The sequence below is a fragment of the Rissa tridactyla genome, chromosome 1 (assembly GCF_028500815.1).
Source record: "Rissa tridactyla isolate bRisTri1 chromosome 1, bRisTri1.patW.cur.20221130, whole genome shotgun sequence".
Lineage (NCBI taxonomy): Eukaryota > Metazoa > Chordata > Aves > Charadriiformes > Laridae > Rissa > Rissa tridactyla.
The window spans coordinates 98,354,231-98,374,217 of record NC_071466.1 but is presented as its reverse complement, the minus strand read 5'-3'; the positions used below and the strand labels follow the sequence as shown (position 1 = coordinate 98,374,217).

Genomic DNA, 19,987 nt, shown 5'->3' with positions numbered 1-19,987 from the left:
GCCCCCCGCCGGCGCCGCCAAGGGCGCAGCGGCCTCACGGACCGTCCCGTCCCGTCCCGCCCCGCCCCGCCCCACCCCCAGCGCCTCTTCCCGGCTCCCCGCACCGCCGCCATGCTGGCCTCCCGCGGGCCGGCCCTCTGCACCGCGCTGCGGCGGGCGACGCCCGGCGGCCTCGCCTCCTTCCACTGCTCCGCCGGGCGCCGCCGCCCCGCCCGCGTGGCTGTGGTGAGTAACGGCCGTGCCGCGCCGCACCGCACCGCGCCCCGCCCGGAGGAGGCCGCGGGCTGGGCTGGGCCGGGCTGGGCTGGGCCAGGGGGCGGGGGTAGCCCGGGGCAGCGCTGCAACTCTGAGGAGAAAAAAGGGGGTTTTATTGCCTGGCTGTCCCCATCCGCCCTCGGCCCCTCTGCTGGCGGTGGGGCTGGTGCTGGTGCTGGTGCTGGTGCTGGTGCTGGTGGTGGTGGGAGGGCTCGACGTGGCGTCGGGCCGAGGGAAAGGCTGTCCCGGTGGCGGCGGCGGCAGCTGGAGGGCCGCGGGAGAGGCCGAAATGGAGAAGATAAAGCTGTTTAGAATCGAGTCACTCGCAGGAAGCCAGACCAGGAGTGGGAAACACGTAAAAACTGGCTTCTGTGTAGTTGTTATTGGCCTGGAGTTGAGTTATAAAGAGCGGGACTTGAAATAATTTATAGTGTAATCGGGAGAGGTCCTGGCGGCGTACAGGAAAATATTTAAACTGGGTTCTCTCCTGCAGGAAGGAGGTAGAGCATGTTAAAAATACAAAACAAAGCAAGGAGATGGAGGAGCGACAGGTTGCCAAAGGAAAATTCAGGCTGTAGATAGCGTCCCAAATGGATACACAGTTCTGGAGCTCAGTCTTTGGCGCTCGAGCCGTGCATAGTCTTGGCAGTATAAAATGTAAAGAAACAAGAAGGCCTTACCTCCATGAGGAGATCTGGCTCAGGAATGGGCAGAATGCCAGGCCAGATGCCTAAAAGGTAACTTACCAGGAATGCTGTTATTTTAGCAAATCAGAGTTTTTTAAATAGAGAGTGGAAAACAAATATTACTGTTGATATTAGCGATGGAAGTTTCTGATTATGGTAGAAGACACATTTATGACCAAGCAGCTACTGAGATCACAGAAGAAGATGGTGGTTTAGTACTTTGGTTTTGGTGAGTTTCAAAAACATTTAAAAAGTGTTTCTTACAGAAGATAACTTTAGCACAGTTGCTTGTATTCAGTCTAAATTAAATAGAAGATGAAATTAAAAGTTGGAAAGTAGAAGGCGGCTCTTAAATATCAGAGCAGCAAAATGGTAGTTAGGTTTAGCACAGACGGAGGAACATCCATGTATCTTACTCATTTGGGGAAGTGGTGGTAGGATGTCATGCCTGTGAGAGCAGAGGACTGGCTGGTGTGATCTGAAAGCCCCTTCAAGTCCAGCGTTTCTAACTAAGACAGCTTCAGTTACGAGTTTCTGTTCGTGTGTCTGTGATTAAAAATTTTCAAGCTTCTAAAAACAGATAAAACCAGGAGGGAAGAGAGTGAAGTTAATAAATGAACTCTAACTGGATTTTTTTCTTTCAAAACAACCAACCAAACAAAAAAACCCCACAAGAGTTCATATATGTACTTTCAGGAACTAGATAATCCTTTGGATTTTTTTTGGTTTTGTTTTATTCTTATAGTTGCTTTATTTCTGGAGTTTTAAATATTTTTTTTTTCTCCTTTCTTCTACTTCGTGAAAGACTGTTTCCACCCACACAAGGATAGCTGATTGCTTTGTGCTTTTTATTCTCCAGTGTGTATAAACAAACTGAAAGTATTATTACCGTGGTAATAAGGAAAAGTATGGCTAATATAGCATAATTAAGTTAAAAGTGATTTAGCTATTGATCTCTGATGCGGATTGAAAATACAGCAGCCGGTAAGGTAGTTTATCCTAAGTGTCAGCTCAAGGTGCACTTCTGTCCCATTTCTGTTTGATGTGCATCTGGATGAGAAGGTATTTCACACAGATATAGACACTTCATAAATAGATGTATGACACTCAGAATAACCCATTGTGTGCACAGTATAAACATACTTAAGGATATCATGTCATTTTATTAACTAACCCTGAGGAATAAATGCACAAGTCAATAAATAAATATTAATTATTTCTGAGACCTGTCTGTGATGGGTGGCTATAAATAGGAAATGCCAGTTCTGCAGTATGTCAAATGGCAGCACTGGTGCTAATAGTATGATGTTGACTGGCTTAGTTGCTAAGTTCTTTTTTTGTTTAGAGGGTGGAAGGAGGTTTGTTGTTGTTTGGGTGGGGTTTTTTTAATCTTACAAGGCTTGTGAAAGATCCTGTAGGAAGTTTTGCATCACCTGAAATACTCTCTTGATTTTCTTTCTGCAGGTCCTATCTGGTTGTGGTGTCTATGATGGCACAGAAATTCATGAGGCCTCAGCGTAAGTTGCTTTATGAAACTGTAGGCTCCAAAAAACTGCCCTTTACATTACAGCAGTCTGTTGAATTCAGTTTTGCGCTCTCTGGCCATCAGAATTGCCCTCAAAGATGTATGATAAAGCTTCACAGTTTTCTCACAGCATAATTGGGAGCTCAGGCAATGTTCTTGCAGCACTTTCTGATTTTCCAGAGATGTAGCACAATGCATGCTGTACCAGAGCAGTGAGTTGGAGAGTCTTTCCTTCAGAAACAGAAATTCAGAGTTCCAGAATCAATCTCAAGAGAGTTAAGTAAAGACTTCATTTCATAATCACTTTGAGTTTCTGTTCCTGGGGCTAAGTCTAATACGAGAATTGTTAATGCTCAAGCTGAATTATTAACTCTTAGTGTTAATTGCTAAGAGACATTTCACCTAGACTGAGATTAAATGGACACATAGGTATGTTAATCATGGGACTCTTCCATAACACCTGGGGACTTGCAATGAGAAAGGAAGTTTTTATTGTTTGTGGTTGCCTGCATAAGAGCACTAAAGAAAGAAACTTGTCTCTAGCTTACCTGATCCTACCTCCAAACTGACTTTCTGTTTTGCTTTGCACTTCAGTGTTACGTACAGGGATTTTGCTACTACGTGCTCAGTATGCTTTGGTAGGACGTGCGTTTTTCCTCCTCTTGAAGTGGTGGAGTATTTGTAGCAAGGCTTTGGGGCCAGGTAAAGCCTCTCTTACAAGGTTTTCAGCACGTTTTATCTCCATTTTTGTAGCATACTGGTGCACCTTAGTCGTGGGGGAGCGGAGGTTCAGATGTATGCTCCAGATGTTCCTCAGATGCATGTCATTGACCACAGTAAAGGGCAACCAGCTGAAGCTGAGTCAAGGTAAAGTCTGTGTTTAATGTGTTTTCCATGACTGCTGAGCCTCAGTCTCTTAGGCATTCTTCGGACATAGCGTCCTGTAACTGCATTTGTAGCACTTTGCTGACTGGCTTTGGTAGCTTTATGCTAGCTGGTATTTTGATTGCGAAGAAAATATTAAACTTCTGGACTTGGTTATATACAATCTTTTAATGCCTGTGTTTCTCACTAGTAGCATTTCAGAAGCATTGATAGCTTCAGTTATTGAGTACCACTGGTTTTCTTGCTTCCTCCCCCTCCCCTTCCTCTGCCAAAACTTACTTTATTCTCTTCTGTGCACAAATGCTTAATTCATGTCATTCTTTTATTTCTGGTTCTTCAAGGAACGTTTTAGTGGAATCTGCAAGGATTGCTCGTGGTAAAATTGCAAGCCTGGCTAAGCTTACTACAGCAGACCATGATGCTGTGATATTCCCTGGTGGATTTGGAGCTGCTAAAAACTTGTGAGTGCCAACTAAGCGTTAGACTCCTTGACTAAATATTCACGATCAACTGTTCATACTCAACTGTGATTCCCACAATAAAATCAAGAAGCAATAAATGGCCTTATTTACTACATATGTAGCCACTGCTTAATAAGGAAAACTCCTTTCAAAGTGTTGGAGTTAAGTTGTGCTGTTCATGGTAGTTTCCAGTCACAATTCTTATTGGCGTTGTCACATTTTAAATTTTTCAAAGAATGTTGGGAATTCTGGGGTTTAGATAATGCACAAGAATCCTTTTCCCCCCAACCTTGTGGTGATTTTTTTGGACCTGACTGAGGGAAGTGAAGGTAAAACTTCAATAGTTCAGATGTTCCTAATGTTATTATTGTGTTTCTTGTCTGCCTACCAGAAAGTCCCCTCTTGCATTAGTAATGATAAAACCGACAGCTAGCTCAAAAAAAAAAGCGTTAGCCATGCGGAATACTAATTATCTTGTTATTGACCTGCCATTTTCTTGGCTTTGAGAAACCTGAATGTTATTTCCCTTTTCTTCTTAGGTATTTTTCTTGAAAACGTTGTTCTTCCACTTCTCATTAATCCTAGAAAGCGGATTTGATAATTCATATTTCTAGATGTTTATATCAAGTAAGGAACTTTCTGACATACTAAAGCTTTAGAAGTGAGTCATTTTGGCTAGACCATTCATGATGAACTACAGGCTTTTTCAGCCACCTTTTAGAAGCTATTAAGTTTGTGATGACCCTTGAGAGAGCCAGTCTCAGGCAGATAGGCATCACTGTTTTGTAGGTTTATACTGAGGTATGTATGAAGTTTCTTGTTGTGGCAGATCTACCTTTGCTGTTGATGGGAAAGATTGCAAGGTGAACAGAGAAGTTGAACGTGTCTTGAAAGACTTCCACAAAGCAGGCAAACCTATTGGGTACGTATTTTAGTTGGAGGGACATTTGTTTGGTAGTGCGAGCATGGAGACAACATATGTTTTGTTGAAATGTGCAGCTGTTATTGTTGGAACTAGAAAAAGCATCTTCCGTTTTGTATCAGTTGTAGCTTATTTTTTAAAATGTGTTTTTCAAGATGTGTGTGTGTGTAGGTGTTTGTCAGAGAAGCAGCTAAGAAAATGCTGAGTGGAAGTTGCCTTGTGATATCTTCCAGATTTGTAAGACCATGTCCAATTGAATCTTTTCAATGATGACCAAGTTTTGAGAGTGCCATTGTAGAATTGCTCTTATAATTCCTTTTGTTGCAGTCTTTGCTGCATTTCACCAGTGTTGGCAGCAAAGGTTCTCTCTGGTGCTGAAGTAACTGTGGGCCATGAAGAAGAGGAAGGTGGCAAGTGGCCTTATGCTGGGACTGCAGGAGCCATTAAAGAACTGGGAGGAAAGCACTGTGTGAAAGAAGTAACTATATCCTTTCCTGTTAATTTCCATGTTGAGAGACAGTTTAGTAATGTGTCCTTACAGTAATGAATACATGCAGGACCTATGCTCTTTCACTTACGGTGTAGTGGGAATATACAGTGCAGAGCTGATAGCACGTAATACAGTGCATGATTAGAAACATGGTCTTCTGTACGCAGCTGCGTAGTTAAAAGTCATTCTCAGTCATTGCCATAGAACTCCCTTGGACACCGGGGAATGCAGTAAAACGCTGAGTGAATGTGCACATAAAACTGGCATGGGTTACAGTTGGTCAGTTCTCTTTTCTTTGAGATTTTTTTTTTCTTCTTTTTCTGAAGGATAATGCTGTAATCAAACTGTACTCAGAGACATTTCATATGTTTTCTTGTGTTTCTGAGTGTTCCCACAGATTGCTCTCACGGTGTTTGTATTTTGGGAAATGTAGCTTCTAGTATCTTGGATTATAGGTTGCAGCTGTCTTTACAGCTGGACGGTATGATTTATTTGGAGTTGCTTTTTTTATAGGACGGTGGAGTTGTGAGATTTTGTCAATGATGCGTTGTTTCGCAGACAGTATCTGCAGGTGAGACACAGGCTGTGTTTTCCTTAACTCCCTTTCACGAAGCTCACGTGGATACAAAAAACAAGGTGGTGACTACCCCAGCTTTTATGTGTGAAACAGAATTACATAATATCTTTGATGGCATTGGGGCCATGGTGAAGAATGTGCTAAAATTAACTGGCAAATAAAAAAAAGAATCAGAAATGTTTAAATTTAGGGTGTAGTATCAAATGTAACATGGACCAATGGAAACATTTTCACCTGCTTGTCCTGTTCACACTCGAATGCTGATGTGAAGCTGATTGATTCCCAGCTGCAGGGTTTTCCATGCCCTTTCTGAGAGAGGGGCCTGCAGGAGGGCTTATGGAGTACAAGCAGCCTGGCCTGAGACACGGAGCATTTTCTTGAGCTTTTTCAGCTGGGGAGAGCTGTGCGGAGATATTCTGAAACCAGTCCTTCCGATATACCAGTGTCACATCATTTCTGTGTGGGCCAAAAGAGACTAAAGGCCCCTTCAGAAGCTGAGATGTGTTGTAAGGATATAGGAGATGCAGTGGCAGTATATTCTTCATCCAGTGTATGGATGAAGAATGGGAGTAGAGAGGAATTAGTGCATGGTTCAAGGTTTATGTGCTCAGGCCTGTATCTGTGAACAAAAAGCCAGGATCAGCTGTCAAGGAAATAGACCTCATCCACATCTTAATTTAGTTTGCTATTAATTAAAAGATTATTGTTTTGATTTTCCATTTCAAAGAATCCTGTTTTCACAAAGGACCCATTCTGAATATCAATCAGCAGCAGGATACATCTTAACTGTCACAACATTAGCATTTTGAAAAATTAATCCATTGGCCCATTATCGCTAAAAAGGTCTTGAAATGAAGGAGAAAATACCCGCTGATGTGACGCACAATTTTTAAGGATAATATCCATATTAAAGTAGTTGCATGACTAGTAGTGGATGGAAAAAACAGTCTCAAATTATCCTCACTTTCCCTGCTTTAGGGTAGTAAAGCTTTCTCCAAAGAAATATTATTGAATGTCTGGAATAATGATGTATAAATAAATTAATTTCTGCCTTTATCTCATCATTCTCCCGTCGCTTTTGTTTGACAGCTGCATTTGACAACTTAATGCTGGTTGATACATTCTAGTGGTTTTTCTGCTTTTCAGTTCTCTTCATGTCTTTGGGACATTTTTTCCATATAGAATCCAGCAGAATCTCCTTCCCCCCCCCCTTCCAAGTTATTTGTTACCTTTCTGTTCAGCAGGAAGCAACATTTCTCACATTAAACAAGCAAGCAAAATGACACCCCTTACCTTGTATTAAAGTTCCTTTTACATGACTGAAGAGACATGCTGAAGAGAACTCATACTTCTAAGGGACAATTGTGTGCTTTGTGAATGAAATCTACGAGCCTTAGATTCGGTTGGAGTATGGTAAATAGTGTCTATGGCTGAAGTCTTGCTAGGGATGTGGAATGACACTTTTTTAATTGAGGGGAACAAAGAGGAGGAATGAAGCTTGAGTGCGAGTGGTCAGCATGCTCGGCTTGCTCAATATAGGTGTTCACAGAATAAGCTTTTTTGCTTCTGGAGCCTCTTAGTATGTGATTAATTTTTTGTCACTAAAAAAAAATCATGTTTGGATTTAGAAGATCTGAATTTGTACATCCAAGATGGCACTCTTTTCTTGGGTGATTTCATAGAGCTGCCTTGTGCAGATCACCAGCTCCAGTGTGGTTACAAAGAAATCATACTCAGAAACCAGGTCATCGTGGTACCGAGCATGGTTCATAAAGCGGATGCTGGGCATAATCTGAAACTTTTTTGCTGGTGCATCAGATTCTTCATGAAATTTTCAGTATCGAGTTGGTAAGAAACAGAATTTAGAACAGTGCCTCTATGTAATTCACTGCAGATACTCTCCTCCATAAGCTTTACTTGAATGTAAGTGGACGTTTATAATATCAATTTTATACGCAGAGGCTTAGCAGAGTATGGGAGGTCATTGTTCATATAAAACGTAACAACATTTTAAAATGCATGACTGCCCTACATCTGCAGGAGTTTTAAATTTGGTAATACAAGAAGGTATCACAAAACAGAGATGGTATTGAAATCCCTGGAGCAGAGGGAGAACAGCTGCTGCCTGTGTTAGCGGTACCATCATCTGCTGTAAGGGTGGTCTACATTGAGCTCAGCCCTTCCCATCGGGGACTGAGAGTTAAGTCTTTCCATTAGCTCCCCTCGCCACAGCAGGTTGTGTGTATGTATTTAGGGTTTCTCATATCTGCAGTTCCTACTAAGTGCAGCTGTGGTGGCGTAAAGCTTCCTTAGATTCTGAATCTTAAACTCGTGTGTCCTGAGGAAAAAGATGGTTTTCTGAAGAAGTTGCCATTATCATGCAGTGACCAGCTGTTGCAAGTTGGATGCTAGGTCATCCAGATGTTGCCTCTTTTTATAGCCCTCAGACATTCTTTCTTGAATCCAAGTACCCAAATAACGAAGACTACTAATAATCTACTGTGTACCTTTCTATGCAGATGCAGTTGTCGTCATGTGGATCCCTGACCTGGTGGCTTCCAGGTTGGATTATCGCAGTAGCACATGCTTAGAATCAAGTATGCAAATTGAAAAGCTGACCTAATTTGACATGACATCTCGTCTGCTAAATAACAGCAATACTGTAAAAAGGTGGTCTCAATATCAGTGACTCTTTGAGGGCTAGGGCTGTTAAGCTGTAATGGGAGTAACCAAAGAACCAGCTCCTCCTCAGTGCCGGAAATGTTTTTAAAGGTAGTTGAAAAAGCAAGCTACCCATACAGTGTTGTCAGTGCTGGAAGCTTGGACATTTAGTGGGGATGGGACAAACAGATATGCACTGACAAAAAATTATTTTCAGAAGCAATCACATTTTAGAGCATCTTTTACCCTTTTTTTCCTCATTATTCAGAGATAACATTTTTTTAAGGGAGAAAGAATCATGCACCAGAATTGCCTTTCATTTTTTTTAATTCTCTAATTTCACAGTAATGTGCAAAGTACAAACCTTTGCTACACATTAATAGAAGACCTTTTAACTTTGATGGAAGATACAAGATTGTTATCTTGGCTTTTAGCCAGTGTAAATTTGGAGGGAAATCCCATATGCATGTAGAGATTAATAGAGACATTTGTCTGCCAAGTTGGGTTTTTCCTTTCCTTCCATAGGGCTGTTTGGAGCTGCTGAGTGGTTTGCTAGTTTCAGCCGAGTGGATAGCAGTTTATGATTAACGTTTTGTTAAACGCTATCAGAAATAAAAGGTGAAAGAATGTGCATTCTTCAAGCATCCACAAGGAGGGACGCAGTATTTGGCTTATGGATCCTGCCGTTTTTCATCGTCAGAAAGCATTTAAGAACTTTGTCCTACTGAAAGGGAGTGGTAATAAATGCCCCTCCTGCTTGTGTTGATTTTCCAGTGATGTGGTGGGGTGAACTTGTGGGGTGTGGGGAGGAGTTGTTACCTCTCGCTTGTGTTTACACCTGCCCCGTTTTGCCCTCATTGATGCTTATGCACAAAAACCATTTTACAAAGTGTTTCACTGCAGATTGTTGCAGTGTTCACAAATTTGACAGCGTTTCCTTTTTCTTCTAAAAGCAGAAATGAGAGGGATTGAGATGCGCTTTTCATTTTTAGCCTTGGGTTTGTGTCTACAAGGGACATGTTTTGGATGAATGAGATGCCAGCAGGGGGCACTTGGTGAACAATGTTCCGTGCAGGTTTTCACTTACCCAGGCACAATATTCCAGCTGTTGTTTTCTCTATGACATTGTTATGTTGACTTTTTCTCGCATAGAGGAAATCAAGCAAATACTGCTTCCTACTTGTTTAACAAAAATAAACAGGAACTCCAATTCTATCATAATGAGTGCCTTTGTTCCACTGTCTTGTTAAGACTCATTTCTTCAACACAATGACTTCTTTATACCCCTGAAAGTATAATATCAAATATAGTCACATTAAGCTCTAAAGCCTTCCTGTGATATAGTTATCACTGAAAAATGAGGAAAGGTGTAGTATAAAGTCATAAAAGTACACAGTGGGTGGGGTTCTTTGTTATTTTTTGGGGGTTGGTTTTTGCTTTGTTTTGTTTTGTTTTTGTAAATAAATAATGCTATTACAGCCAAGGTGACCTGAAAACAAGGTTTGTAGGGAGGGACTTTTACTAGGCCAATTAAAATACTCCTGGAAGGAAACACAATGTTTCTTGAAGGGTCTGTATGTTTGCAAGCTAGCAGTATCTTACATATGTGTGGATACATACTTTTTTTTTTTTTTTCCCCGGAGTGTGAGGTTAGATAATCTTCCATCTGCAAATAATTGAGAGTTGCCTGCATTCCAGGGCTTGAGTCTTTTGTTTGAGTTGTTTTTCTTCCTCCTTCCTATGGATTGAAGTGTCTGAGGGGAAACTTGCTTATTGTATGGGTCAGCCTTTGCCCTCAGAAGAATTAAGGAAGTGATATTTGGTTATCTTTTCCAAGGTGATTTCAGTGGTGGTCAGAATTTCTGCGGAAAGAGAGAGAGGGGGAAGAGAAGGGACTAAACTTGGACAATCCCAGACGCTGAAACAGAAGTTGCAAGGAGGATTGTGTTACCCATAGCAATGTGATTTTGTGCTGCATATTTAAAAATAATCACCTTCAGTATTTATTTTCGATATTTTTCAGTACCCTTTGTTCAACTGCTGAGTACCATGCTATGTGAATATTATCCGATATAACAGTGGAAATTCTGAATCAAACGTATTACATTCATTTATTGTTGATAATCTGTATGGGCCATTTCTCCCATATCAGATGGAACTGAAAGGAGCTCAGCAGAAAGCATTAACCAGTTAAACTGGCCTCACTGAAAACATATATAAAAATTACAAGATGAGCAAACTAACTCCTTTTTGTTTCTTACCAGCGTCACTGTCAAATGTGAAAAAGCAAACTTGCTTTCACAGCCATTCGTTTGCAAGAATAATGTACAAGGATCTCTTAAGAATTTCTTTAATGTAGCAGATTATCAGCCTATGCTCTTGCCATATGAAATACGTAGGCGTGGGCCACCAAGGTACTACAAGTGAGAGAAGTCGAGATTCCACCTTCTTAAATGTGTGAATTGTTATTGTGCTCCTTAGTTCTCAAAACTATCCCTCTTGTTCACGCTGGAACTCTGGAAAACACAAGAAGTATGTGCTGCTCATCTTGTGCACATTGAGTGAACTTTAAGACATACGTTTGCTGTGTCGTCACCCAGGCAAGGAAGAACAAATCAAGGTCTGCTAGTCATTCAAACCTTCCCTTGCAGTCTCCCAGGAAAATGGAATGGCGGTCATATATTACTGCTGGGAACGGCATTAACTGCAGCTCTGGGAAAATATAATAAAGAGGGAAGTTTAAACATCCCAAGTGGTGCTGCAAATCTGAGTCATAAAAAAGGAGGATTGTAAGCAACATTTAGAGGTCATCCAGTCATCTTCCCCCCACCCTTCGTTCCTCCTACCTTCATCTGCTCATGTGCTTACTGTGATTCATGCCCGTTGACACAGGCAGGGAGAATCCCTTCTGAGGGTGAAAGAGGCAGATGACGGAAGGAATTGGGCATTCCTCGTAGGCACAAGCCAGCACAGTGCCCGCTCTTAAACGTACAACTGGACTGTCCCCTTTCCACAGCAGTGAGGCTCTGTTCTAGCCCCGCATGCCTGCATAAAGGTATTTATGTAATTTTTCATTTGCTTGCCCAAGAAATTTTTGCAGCTGCATAGTCACACAGCTTGCACTTGTGAGTGGAGGTGCTCACGTTGTGCATGTGCCTCAACACCTTCTGAAAAGTGGAGGGCTGCTTAAGTGGCTATTAGATTTTTCGAAGTCATACAGTCCTTGAGATGACGGCAAGCAGTTCAGACGTTTGGAACTGACAGACCAGTATAAATTCCACCTTTTGGACTTTCTGATTGTGCAGGGAGCCTAGCCTAGTTCCTACTAGCTAGTTCCTACCTAACTGTAGGAACAACTGGAATACAAATAAAGATCTCTTAGAGACCAAGCAATTGCTCTCATCAGGTTTTTTGTTTTTTTTAAAGTTTTTATTTTTAATCAACTTTTGTTTTGAAAAATACATGGCATCTGAAACAAACATTTGGAGGGCAGGATGCAAAAAGACAATCCCAGTATGTACAATTCTTACATTCAAATCTTTCTGTGAAGTGGGACCCCAGCTGTTAGCTAAGCTGCTCTGTACCCAGGGTAGCCGAAGTACCAACTGAGCTTCACTGCAGCAGCAGCACGGGCTGTGCACGGGATTTTGTCTCTCCTCCCCACCGTAGAGAAAGGGTCCTTTGTTAAGAAAGTCAAAGGTAACTATCTCCTTTAACCTCAATGGATACCATTTTAAACTCTATTTTATTCTGTTCCCTTCTTTGCAAAAGCAGTCCTGTCTTCCCTTTGGAAAGAGGGTGGAACTGTTCCAAATCAAGACGACTTTATGGGCGTCCTGATGAGTCACTTCCCTCTGCTTGGGGCTCAGCCAGAAGGAGTGAGTGCGTGTCAGTCACCGCTGTTCCCCAGCCCGGGTAAGGAGTTCTCCAGATGCTTCTCAGTTCTGTAATAGGTTGGTTTGGAGCTGCTCTGGCCTGAAATGAAACTTGGGCACTTTCTTGATACTGTTGGTATACACAGGATCCTTTCAGTCTTAGTTTTACACAGGACATCTATGCTACCTGAACTGAACGTTTCCGGAACTAAACCCATTTAATTTGCATAGGTATCAGTTACAATTATTCTGACCAGTTTTTAATTCTTTTTTCCTCCAAAGCTACCGTTTTTAAAGAAGTAATATTGTCACAGTAACCATTTCTTATTGCGCAGTTGTACCTTAAGAATCCAGCTTTTGCGCAATGACCCCATTTACCTTGCTGTGTTTCATGACAAAAAGAGAAAATAATGAATTCAGCCTTCTAAAGCATTTGGCTTACTTAGAAGTGGATTTTTTAATAATACATCACTTCCTTCCTCTATGTTGAACTTCCATCATCTGTCTCAGTCAGCTTCATCCTTCCGCTGAAGAACTACGGCATTTCTTGTAGAAAAAAACATTGTTACTGATAGCCCATGACACTTAAGAGTGAAAATAGAAGCTAAAAGTTCCACAGGCTCAAGTTTCACAAGGTTTCCATCTTTACATTTCACAAAATGCGAGCGTCTTCCTACTTCCAGTTTTTATCTGACGCAGAGGGTAGTTACCCCTTCACCTCCTTTCAGTTCTCTTCAAGGACAGCAGATGAGATCTTAGGCAAAAGACCTCACTAGGGTCAATTATAATGTGACCTTGTAGTTTTGCGAGTCTTTTATCCTGTCGTTAAAGCAAAACCACAAAACCCAAAATAAAATATTCATACTGGCAGCACTAGAACTTGGCTCCCAGAAACAAATGAAAAAGCAGACCTGCCACCTCTGAGTTTTGCTGCCTTTGGTTTTGTGGAACACCAAAACACGGGACATAAACACCTAGCGCTAGGTCTGTTTTCAGCTATTGATGTTTCTTTCCCGTGGCTCTGGAACGGTTGTCACGCAAATCCTCCCGAGCTCTTCTGCCCAGCGAGGTCCTCTGGTGAGCAAAACTTCCCAAAGAGAAGATTGGTTTCCCTGGTTACAAGTGCCAAACCGCCAGTGCGACCAGGAGGTGGAAAGCGAGGGGAAGCATAGCCAGGCATGGCGCATCAGCAGGGATTCTGGAGGAAATCTGACTGTGTCCTGAAAAATTAAAAAAGAGAAAGGTGGCATCTAACTGGTGGCTTGACAAGAAGTGTATTTGAAGTTTGTGTGATATATTTTACATGAATGCATTGATGGAAGATTGTTTGTAAAATCATGTGGATTTTGGCTCATTTTCAAAATTCTCCTTTGTGTGTGTGTTTTTACCATCCAGAAAAAACAGTCTGTGACAAATAATTTTTCCTCCTTCATAGAAAAGGCACAGACGCTCAGTAACAATGAATACAATTTCCTTTTCTGGATGACTGAGAATACTTGTTTAAAGTCCTCGTAGAACAACAACAACTAAAGGAGTGTAAAATACGTTATCATTCCACCTACTTAGGGCCTGAGGTAGGTGTTGTGATTAAGAGTCCATGAGTAATGGTAATGAGTATTAGAAAGTCTAGGCCACAGACGCTTAGGTGGTAGCAGCACCGTGTACCACTATTGGTACGTAAGCAACAACATGGCCACAGGGCACAGATTAGCCTTGGCACAGATGGTACCTGCAACCCGTGCTGGATGTAGTGCACAAGTCAAAAAAGATTTTGAACCCCTGACTTTAGCAATAGAGAAATTTTTCCTGTAAGTGTTTAGGTCCAAGTCCTTCTCTGGGAAGATCAGGCTGTATATTGTTTTCTCTACCAATTCTTCGGCTGTTCCTATTGCTGTGGTATCAGCTCTCAGTCTGTTGCTGCAGTTTAACTTATTGCTGGTAGGGGTGCTTCCTCCCCCTCTTCCTAGAAGGAATATGCGGTATTAACGTGTAAAGAGCGAGTAAACATCGGGTAGCCCTCAGTAACGCTTTAAAATAAATGTAGGCTTATAGCAAGTCTCCTGCCCCCTTGTGACCACTTCCAGGCCTAGGCCCTTTAATTTTTCACAGAAAAAATTTAAAACAAGTTTTGATCGACACAGAAGCAGTCTTGCAAGAAACCCAGAGTGACAGTAAAATTGGGCTCTTTAAAATAATGAGGAAAAATAATCAATCCAGCAACTAAACAAATAGAAATAAAGCAGAAGTGAAACAGATCAAAACTGGTTCTGTTTTATATAAAAATAATAACTAACTACTGATCTGGTTATGATGACTGCAAAGTGTGGGAACTATTTCTGCATACAGTGTCTTTATTCTCAGCATGTCATTTAACTTTTCTAAGTCCCTTCCAAAATAACGACTAATACAAAATAGATTCTCTTCCTCCCTTTCTTAAGAAATCACTGAAAACAAACAAACGAACAAAAAGGGAGCTGTGGCTGATGATTTTCTCTAAAAGAAGTTGACAACAGAAAATATTTTTTCCTTTTTGAAAAAATTATGTTTCAAAAGTTAGGCTTTGTTCTTTCCTCCATCCCCAAGCCCCTGGAAATCCAGCAGTACAAGAACCTTCAGGTGTCTAAAGTGCATTATTCACTTTGTTCCCCTATAGCAAAGCTGAAACACTCCCCCTTGTCCCAAACACTTTTTTTTTTTTTCAATGACAGTACCTTTTCATGGTAAGAAATAGTTTATATTGAGGAATAGTTGTCAGAAAATTTTTGGCTGAGTCAAACGTATATACAACTATAACTATCTCCTTTAAATACAGCCTACTTACCTTTTGGTTTTGAGAAACTTCCATTGCTACTGCATTAAAAAGTTTGATCCTTGATAATTTCTTATTTCTTGTGAAAGGTAACAGCCAGAGATATTTTAGCTCCTGTTCTGTTTGCTTTTATAACATTATAGTTTGGTGCTGTCTCACTGAAGGCACATGATACCATATTGAATTTAACTTAATGTTTTTTAAAGACCTTTAAGCCAGCTAGAGGAGCTATGTTAGGTCTAAAAAGGATATTTCCTGTAATTTTTCAAGTTGTTTATTGCTCATGAAGTACAGAGCTGATTTTTTCTGTGTGGTCATGAGATAAAACACTTGAACATTTCTCTTCTTTAGTTTCTATTTGAGTTTATTGCTGATTAATCTGTCTGTAATGTTGTATTGTGGCTGAATTTACCATGTAATATAATTATTGTCATGTAATGGATTATATCTTTCATCAACAGTGAGTAAAATACAAATTGCAGCTATTGATCTTTATATGACAAAATGTTACGGGTTTGATACCGATTTAAGATTTAGTAGAGCTCATAGAATAATTTGGCTTACAAGCAGGATTTTCATGGGAGAATTTACTGATGATGGCATGTCAGAGCTGGACAGCCCTTCTCTATTGTATTCACTCCAGAAGTGTTTAAAAATGACCCTAATGTAGTTACTAATCATTACTCTGTAATGATTAAACCTAGACATTAGCATCTGCACTATACTTCAGAATTGCCTTTGGATGAGATCTACTTTAATTTTCCCGGAAGAGCTCATGTGGAGACATTAATCGTGTATTTTTAGAATGTTTATTACCATATTTACCCAAAAGGACCACCCAAATCTCTTGATCTGGTATTTCAGTCATACCAAGGCAATTTACGAAGGCTTTACCTCACAGAACCGAATGGCTTCCATGTTACTTGGTTTTTATTGGTATTTTATGGCGCACATAATGGGGAGTAGCTTTATGGACTAGTGACTGCTGGCATTTCAGTATTCTTCTTTCTGTGCTCTAGGTCTGTCTTAGTGTTGAAGATATTTTTCCCTGTCTAGGACAGCTATATTTTGCTAGACTTAGTAAGAGAGAAAAAGCACCGTAAGTCTATTGGACTTTCTCTATTCAGCATATTTTACCAATCTTGCAAATTCAAATTAAAGCACTGGATAATCACTTAGACGCTTAGCAAGTTAAGGAGTGTTGCCTTACCAGAAGGGAAAGGTGGCTCCTCAATGTTAGGTGGAGCTGGAAGAAAAACCAATAATGAAAGTTATTTGTTTGAGCCTAGAACAGAAAAAGATAATTGATCTAAGTTTTTTTTTTCTGAGAAAGAATACATTTGTCAAACAAATTGACACTTTAAATATGATCACAGAATTAGATCAGAGTAAAAGACACCTTAGTGCTCCCAAAAATTAGATGATGAAAATATTTTGATTCTGCATTTTCAAAACTTTTTTTTCATTCTGAAAACTGCAAAACATTTCACTTTGAAATTTTCTGAAAAAAGTATGTCACTTTACATTTTAAAAACATTTTTCTCTTGAGAACGATGTGCATTAAAAATAAGATATTAAAGGGTTTATATTACTTAAAAGCAAAATTTTTCTATTTTAAGCAGAATTAAATGTATGTTGTTGACCATAATAAAAGTTTCCAGTTGATGTATTCAAGCAAAACACCCTAAAAAAACCTATAATTTGTTTCAACCTGTATCTCCTTTTTTTAATTTGCTTTTTCAGCTGGTCAAACCCAATGCCCCATCATTCTGCTGGCCATGCTTGTAGTAATTCGAACATGTTAGCTCAGTTGTTTGCCATTATTCAAGCATGTGTTATGGTCTCACTCATCTTCCTAAGGAAGAAAAATAATAATTCATGTTGCATGTGTCCAGCCTTGCCACCAGACCAAGATCTTCCAGCTGCAAGGGAAAAGGTAATTAGCAACTGCCTGTCTTTCATCTTAAAGGGTGTGTGGCCTGGACTTTGGATCCAATTGCTAGAGTTGAAACTAATCTTGCTTCACAGACCTAACTGCAAATAATGAAACAAACTCTCCTGTTCCTCCGGGACAAGGTCAGTTCAGGACAGTACAAACTCATAAAGAATCAAATGCTTGAAAGTTGGGGAGATCACATTATGATCACATAATGACAGTAAACACGTTATCATTACTGTCTTCTGTGAGGGGAGGGGGAAGAGGCAGATGGCTTGCCCTCAGGAATCCTGCTACTTCTATGGATGTACTGTGCTGAAGCTTCACAAAGATGCAATTTTTTTCCCCTTCTTACTTATTCTTCCAACAAAAGCAAGGAATAGAGTGAAACTGAGTGAAGATTTGCTTTAAAAATGGAAGTCATCTCAGTCAATGGCCATATATGGCTTGTCAACAAGAAATGCTGCCCTCAACTCCCTCCCTCTGAACAAAAAAAAAAATCTTACCTGATACAATGAGATTAATTTTAGATTTCTGTGTTTGTTTGGGATGATCCCCAGTCTGTTTGTAGATGCACGTGTATACATGCGTGTCCAGTAATTGGACATTGGAAACCTTTAAGGAAAAGTTGCCGTGCTTCATCTGGTCCAAAAAAAGACTAGTTCTGCCATTGTAACGTTCGTCCTGGAGATCCAGTGAATCGTTTCCCTTGTCAAAAAAGTGCACTAAGACAGAGTGCCCTATCTGCCAGTAGAGTATTGAATTGGAAAGAATCAGCTCTCCGGGAGAGGTAGTGGTGCAAGGCAAAATGACAGTGTCTCCAACAAACGCATGGCACGTTGTGTCTGCTTGACCTGGAATAAAAAACAAGACAACTTTCTCAGTGCCCAGCAGAGCTAGGGACACCAGGTTTCCTATAATTTGCCTTCATCGCGCCATTATTGCCCCTGCTCCTCCCCCTTCTCTGCCCCGTGTCCTCCTGCTCCCAGCCAGGCAGGAGGCAGCATGTGCTGTGCCAGGACTGAGGGCCCTGGCTGCTCAGTGCCCAGCCAGCTGTGCAGCAGGACAGATGTTGCTGTCTGCAGGTTGCCTTCACTTTGTCAGCACGGGGGCTGCCTGAACCTGTCTCCTTAGCTGGTGATTTTGCTCCCAGCTTCTGGGGATCTTAGTCTTTGAGATCAGATGTCGGATTTAATTTTAATTAGTCGGTCAGTTCACAAGGGGAGAAGGGGATGCAGGGAAGTGAAGATGGGCAGATGTGATTAAGCAAGTCTTGGTTTTGTAGGAAGTCTGGCTGAAAAAAGGAGAAGCGTGAAAAGGGTATTGTATCGGTAAGAGAACAGTCCTGGATGATTTTGGTCTCCCCCAACTCCCGTTGCTCACCTATCAGATTGTGGCTCCTGATTTGTAAATAACGTGCTAGAGGCCCTGTCTCCCTTCCCCTGTGACATCTTCCAGAGGGTCTGACCAGAACGGAGCCTTTTTCTGCTGGTCTGTCTCTCTGGGTGCACTCAGGGCTCTTGCTAACACCTGTCCCTGGGTTTCTCATACTCTTTGGTATTCATATTCATATTTGGTATTCATATTGGTACTCATAATGTTCTTCCCACTTTAACTAAATGACTTCTCAAAGGGCTCGGGAAGACGGATACTTTATATGGGTGGCCTGGACATGGGGCAGAGATATAACCAACCATACCAACCAATTCCAGCACATGCAAGAATTGGGGTGAGGGTAGCCTGCTGGTGAACAGGCAAGCGGACAGGCAGGGCAGGAAGCCAGATGCATCTCACTTATACACACTGTTCATTTAATAACTTTCATACTAATTATTTTCATAAATTCTTCCAAGATAGTTGAAAGTATGCTGAAACGTGCACAAACGGGGGAGTCTGCCACTATAACGTAGAACAACTTACTAAATTGTGGTGTTGCATTTTCTAGGGGAAGACTGGGGTGTGGGAGAAGGTTTCTATGCATTTATAAAGCATAGACAACTATGTATCTTCAGCACAGAACGGGGGATTAAATTAACACTTTGACCAAACCTGTTTCATAAAATGATTTTATAAATTAAAATGCAGATGAATTAATATGGGTGGAAAACTTTCAGCCCCACCAGGGAGCAGAACAAAAGCAGCGTGAATTTGCGATTGAGCCAGGAAAAAAACCTAAAATTCACTGTGAAACAACTCCATCTGTTTTAATGGCCAAAGATCTGTGAAACATAAGGGGTAAGTAACCAGACTAAATGTGGAAATAAGAGTTCTTGGATGCAGTGTGGTCATTCCAGTGTTCTAGGCCTACACCAGCACTGTGCATACACTGGGCTAAAGACCAAAGAGAGCCCCAGTTCCCCCTTCAAGTCACTGTCATCAGCCAGGGCTCAGCTTGTTTCATGGTCCAGCCTCTCTTTCCATGTTAATCAGTGTCTGTTTTGAGGCTTTTTTGGTGTCACACTGTGTCCATCCAGACAGACATAAAAGCAGAAGGAAAAGTATAATTCAGAGAGCAAAATTGCAGAGCCAAGCAAGTGTCTTGAATTACAACTCTACCACCAAACATCATCTTTCCCTAGGTTTTCAGGTTTTTCACCGGAAAATCCCAGCTCACTTTTTCCCAACAATGTGGACTTTTAGCTGGAAAAACCACATTATCCCCAGTGCTATTTCTGGTTGCCAGTGGAAGGAAACTCCGCTTGCTGTGTTGAGAGCTCAACCATTTTCAGAACGTATCAGTCACTGTCCAGGTTTTGCTTCTCAAGCGGAACCTGAATCACAACAGTATCCCAAAAAGGGTCTTATTTTATTTATAATAAAGCTCAGCCTCTGCTGTACTGTACCCTTACAGCCACAGCACGTATGATCCTGCACTCCCCAAGGAGGTTGCCTCAGCCCTGCAATG

The 19,987-nt window shown here is 41.2% G+C and overlaps 2 protein-coding genes across 3 annotated transcripts in view; one reads left to right on the top strand and one right to left on the bottom strand.

Annotated features, from left to right (window-relative positions):
- The first annotated feature begins 70 nt into the window (after nucleotides 1-70).
- GATD3 (glutamine amidotransferase class 1 domain containing 3) lies at nucleotides 71-6,857 on the top strand. Its single transcript, XM_054188341.1, has 7 exons — nucleotides 71-225; nucleotides 2,406-2,458; nucleotides 3,220-3,333; nucleotides 3,693-3,812; nucleotides 4,642-4,734; nucleotides 5,062-5,218; nucleotides 5,834-6,857. Exons 1-7 carry the CDS (start codon nucleotides 112-114, stop codon nucleotides 5,960-5,962), a joined length of 780 nt encoding a protein of 259 aa, XP_054044316.1. The 5' UTR covers nucleotides 71-111; the 3' UTR covers nucleotides 5,963-6,857.
- A 5,007-nt stretch (nucleotides 6,858-11,864) lies between these two features.
- Nucleotides 11,865-19,987, bottom strand: part of LOC128904262 (myelin-oligodendrocyte glycoprotein-like) — a 35,203-nt gene continuing 27,080 nt past the window's right edge. For both annotated transcript variants that reach the window (XM_054188342.1, XM_054188343.1), the window contains exons 4-6: nucleotides 17,589-17,936; nucleotides 16,357-16,392; nucleotides 11,865-13,557 (exon numbers count right to left, since the gene is read on the bottom strand). In XM_054188342.1, the coding sequence (XP_054044317.1) occupies nucleotides 13,454-13,557; nucleotides 16,357-16,392; nucleotides 17,589-17,936 (488 nt within the window). In that variant the 3' untranslated portion in view covers nucleotides 11,865-13,453. The remainder of the gene's footprint in view (nucleotides 13,558-16,356; nucleotides 16,393-17,588; nucleotides 17,937-19,987) is intronic.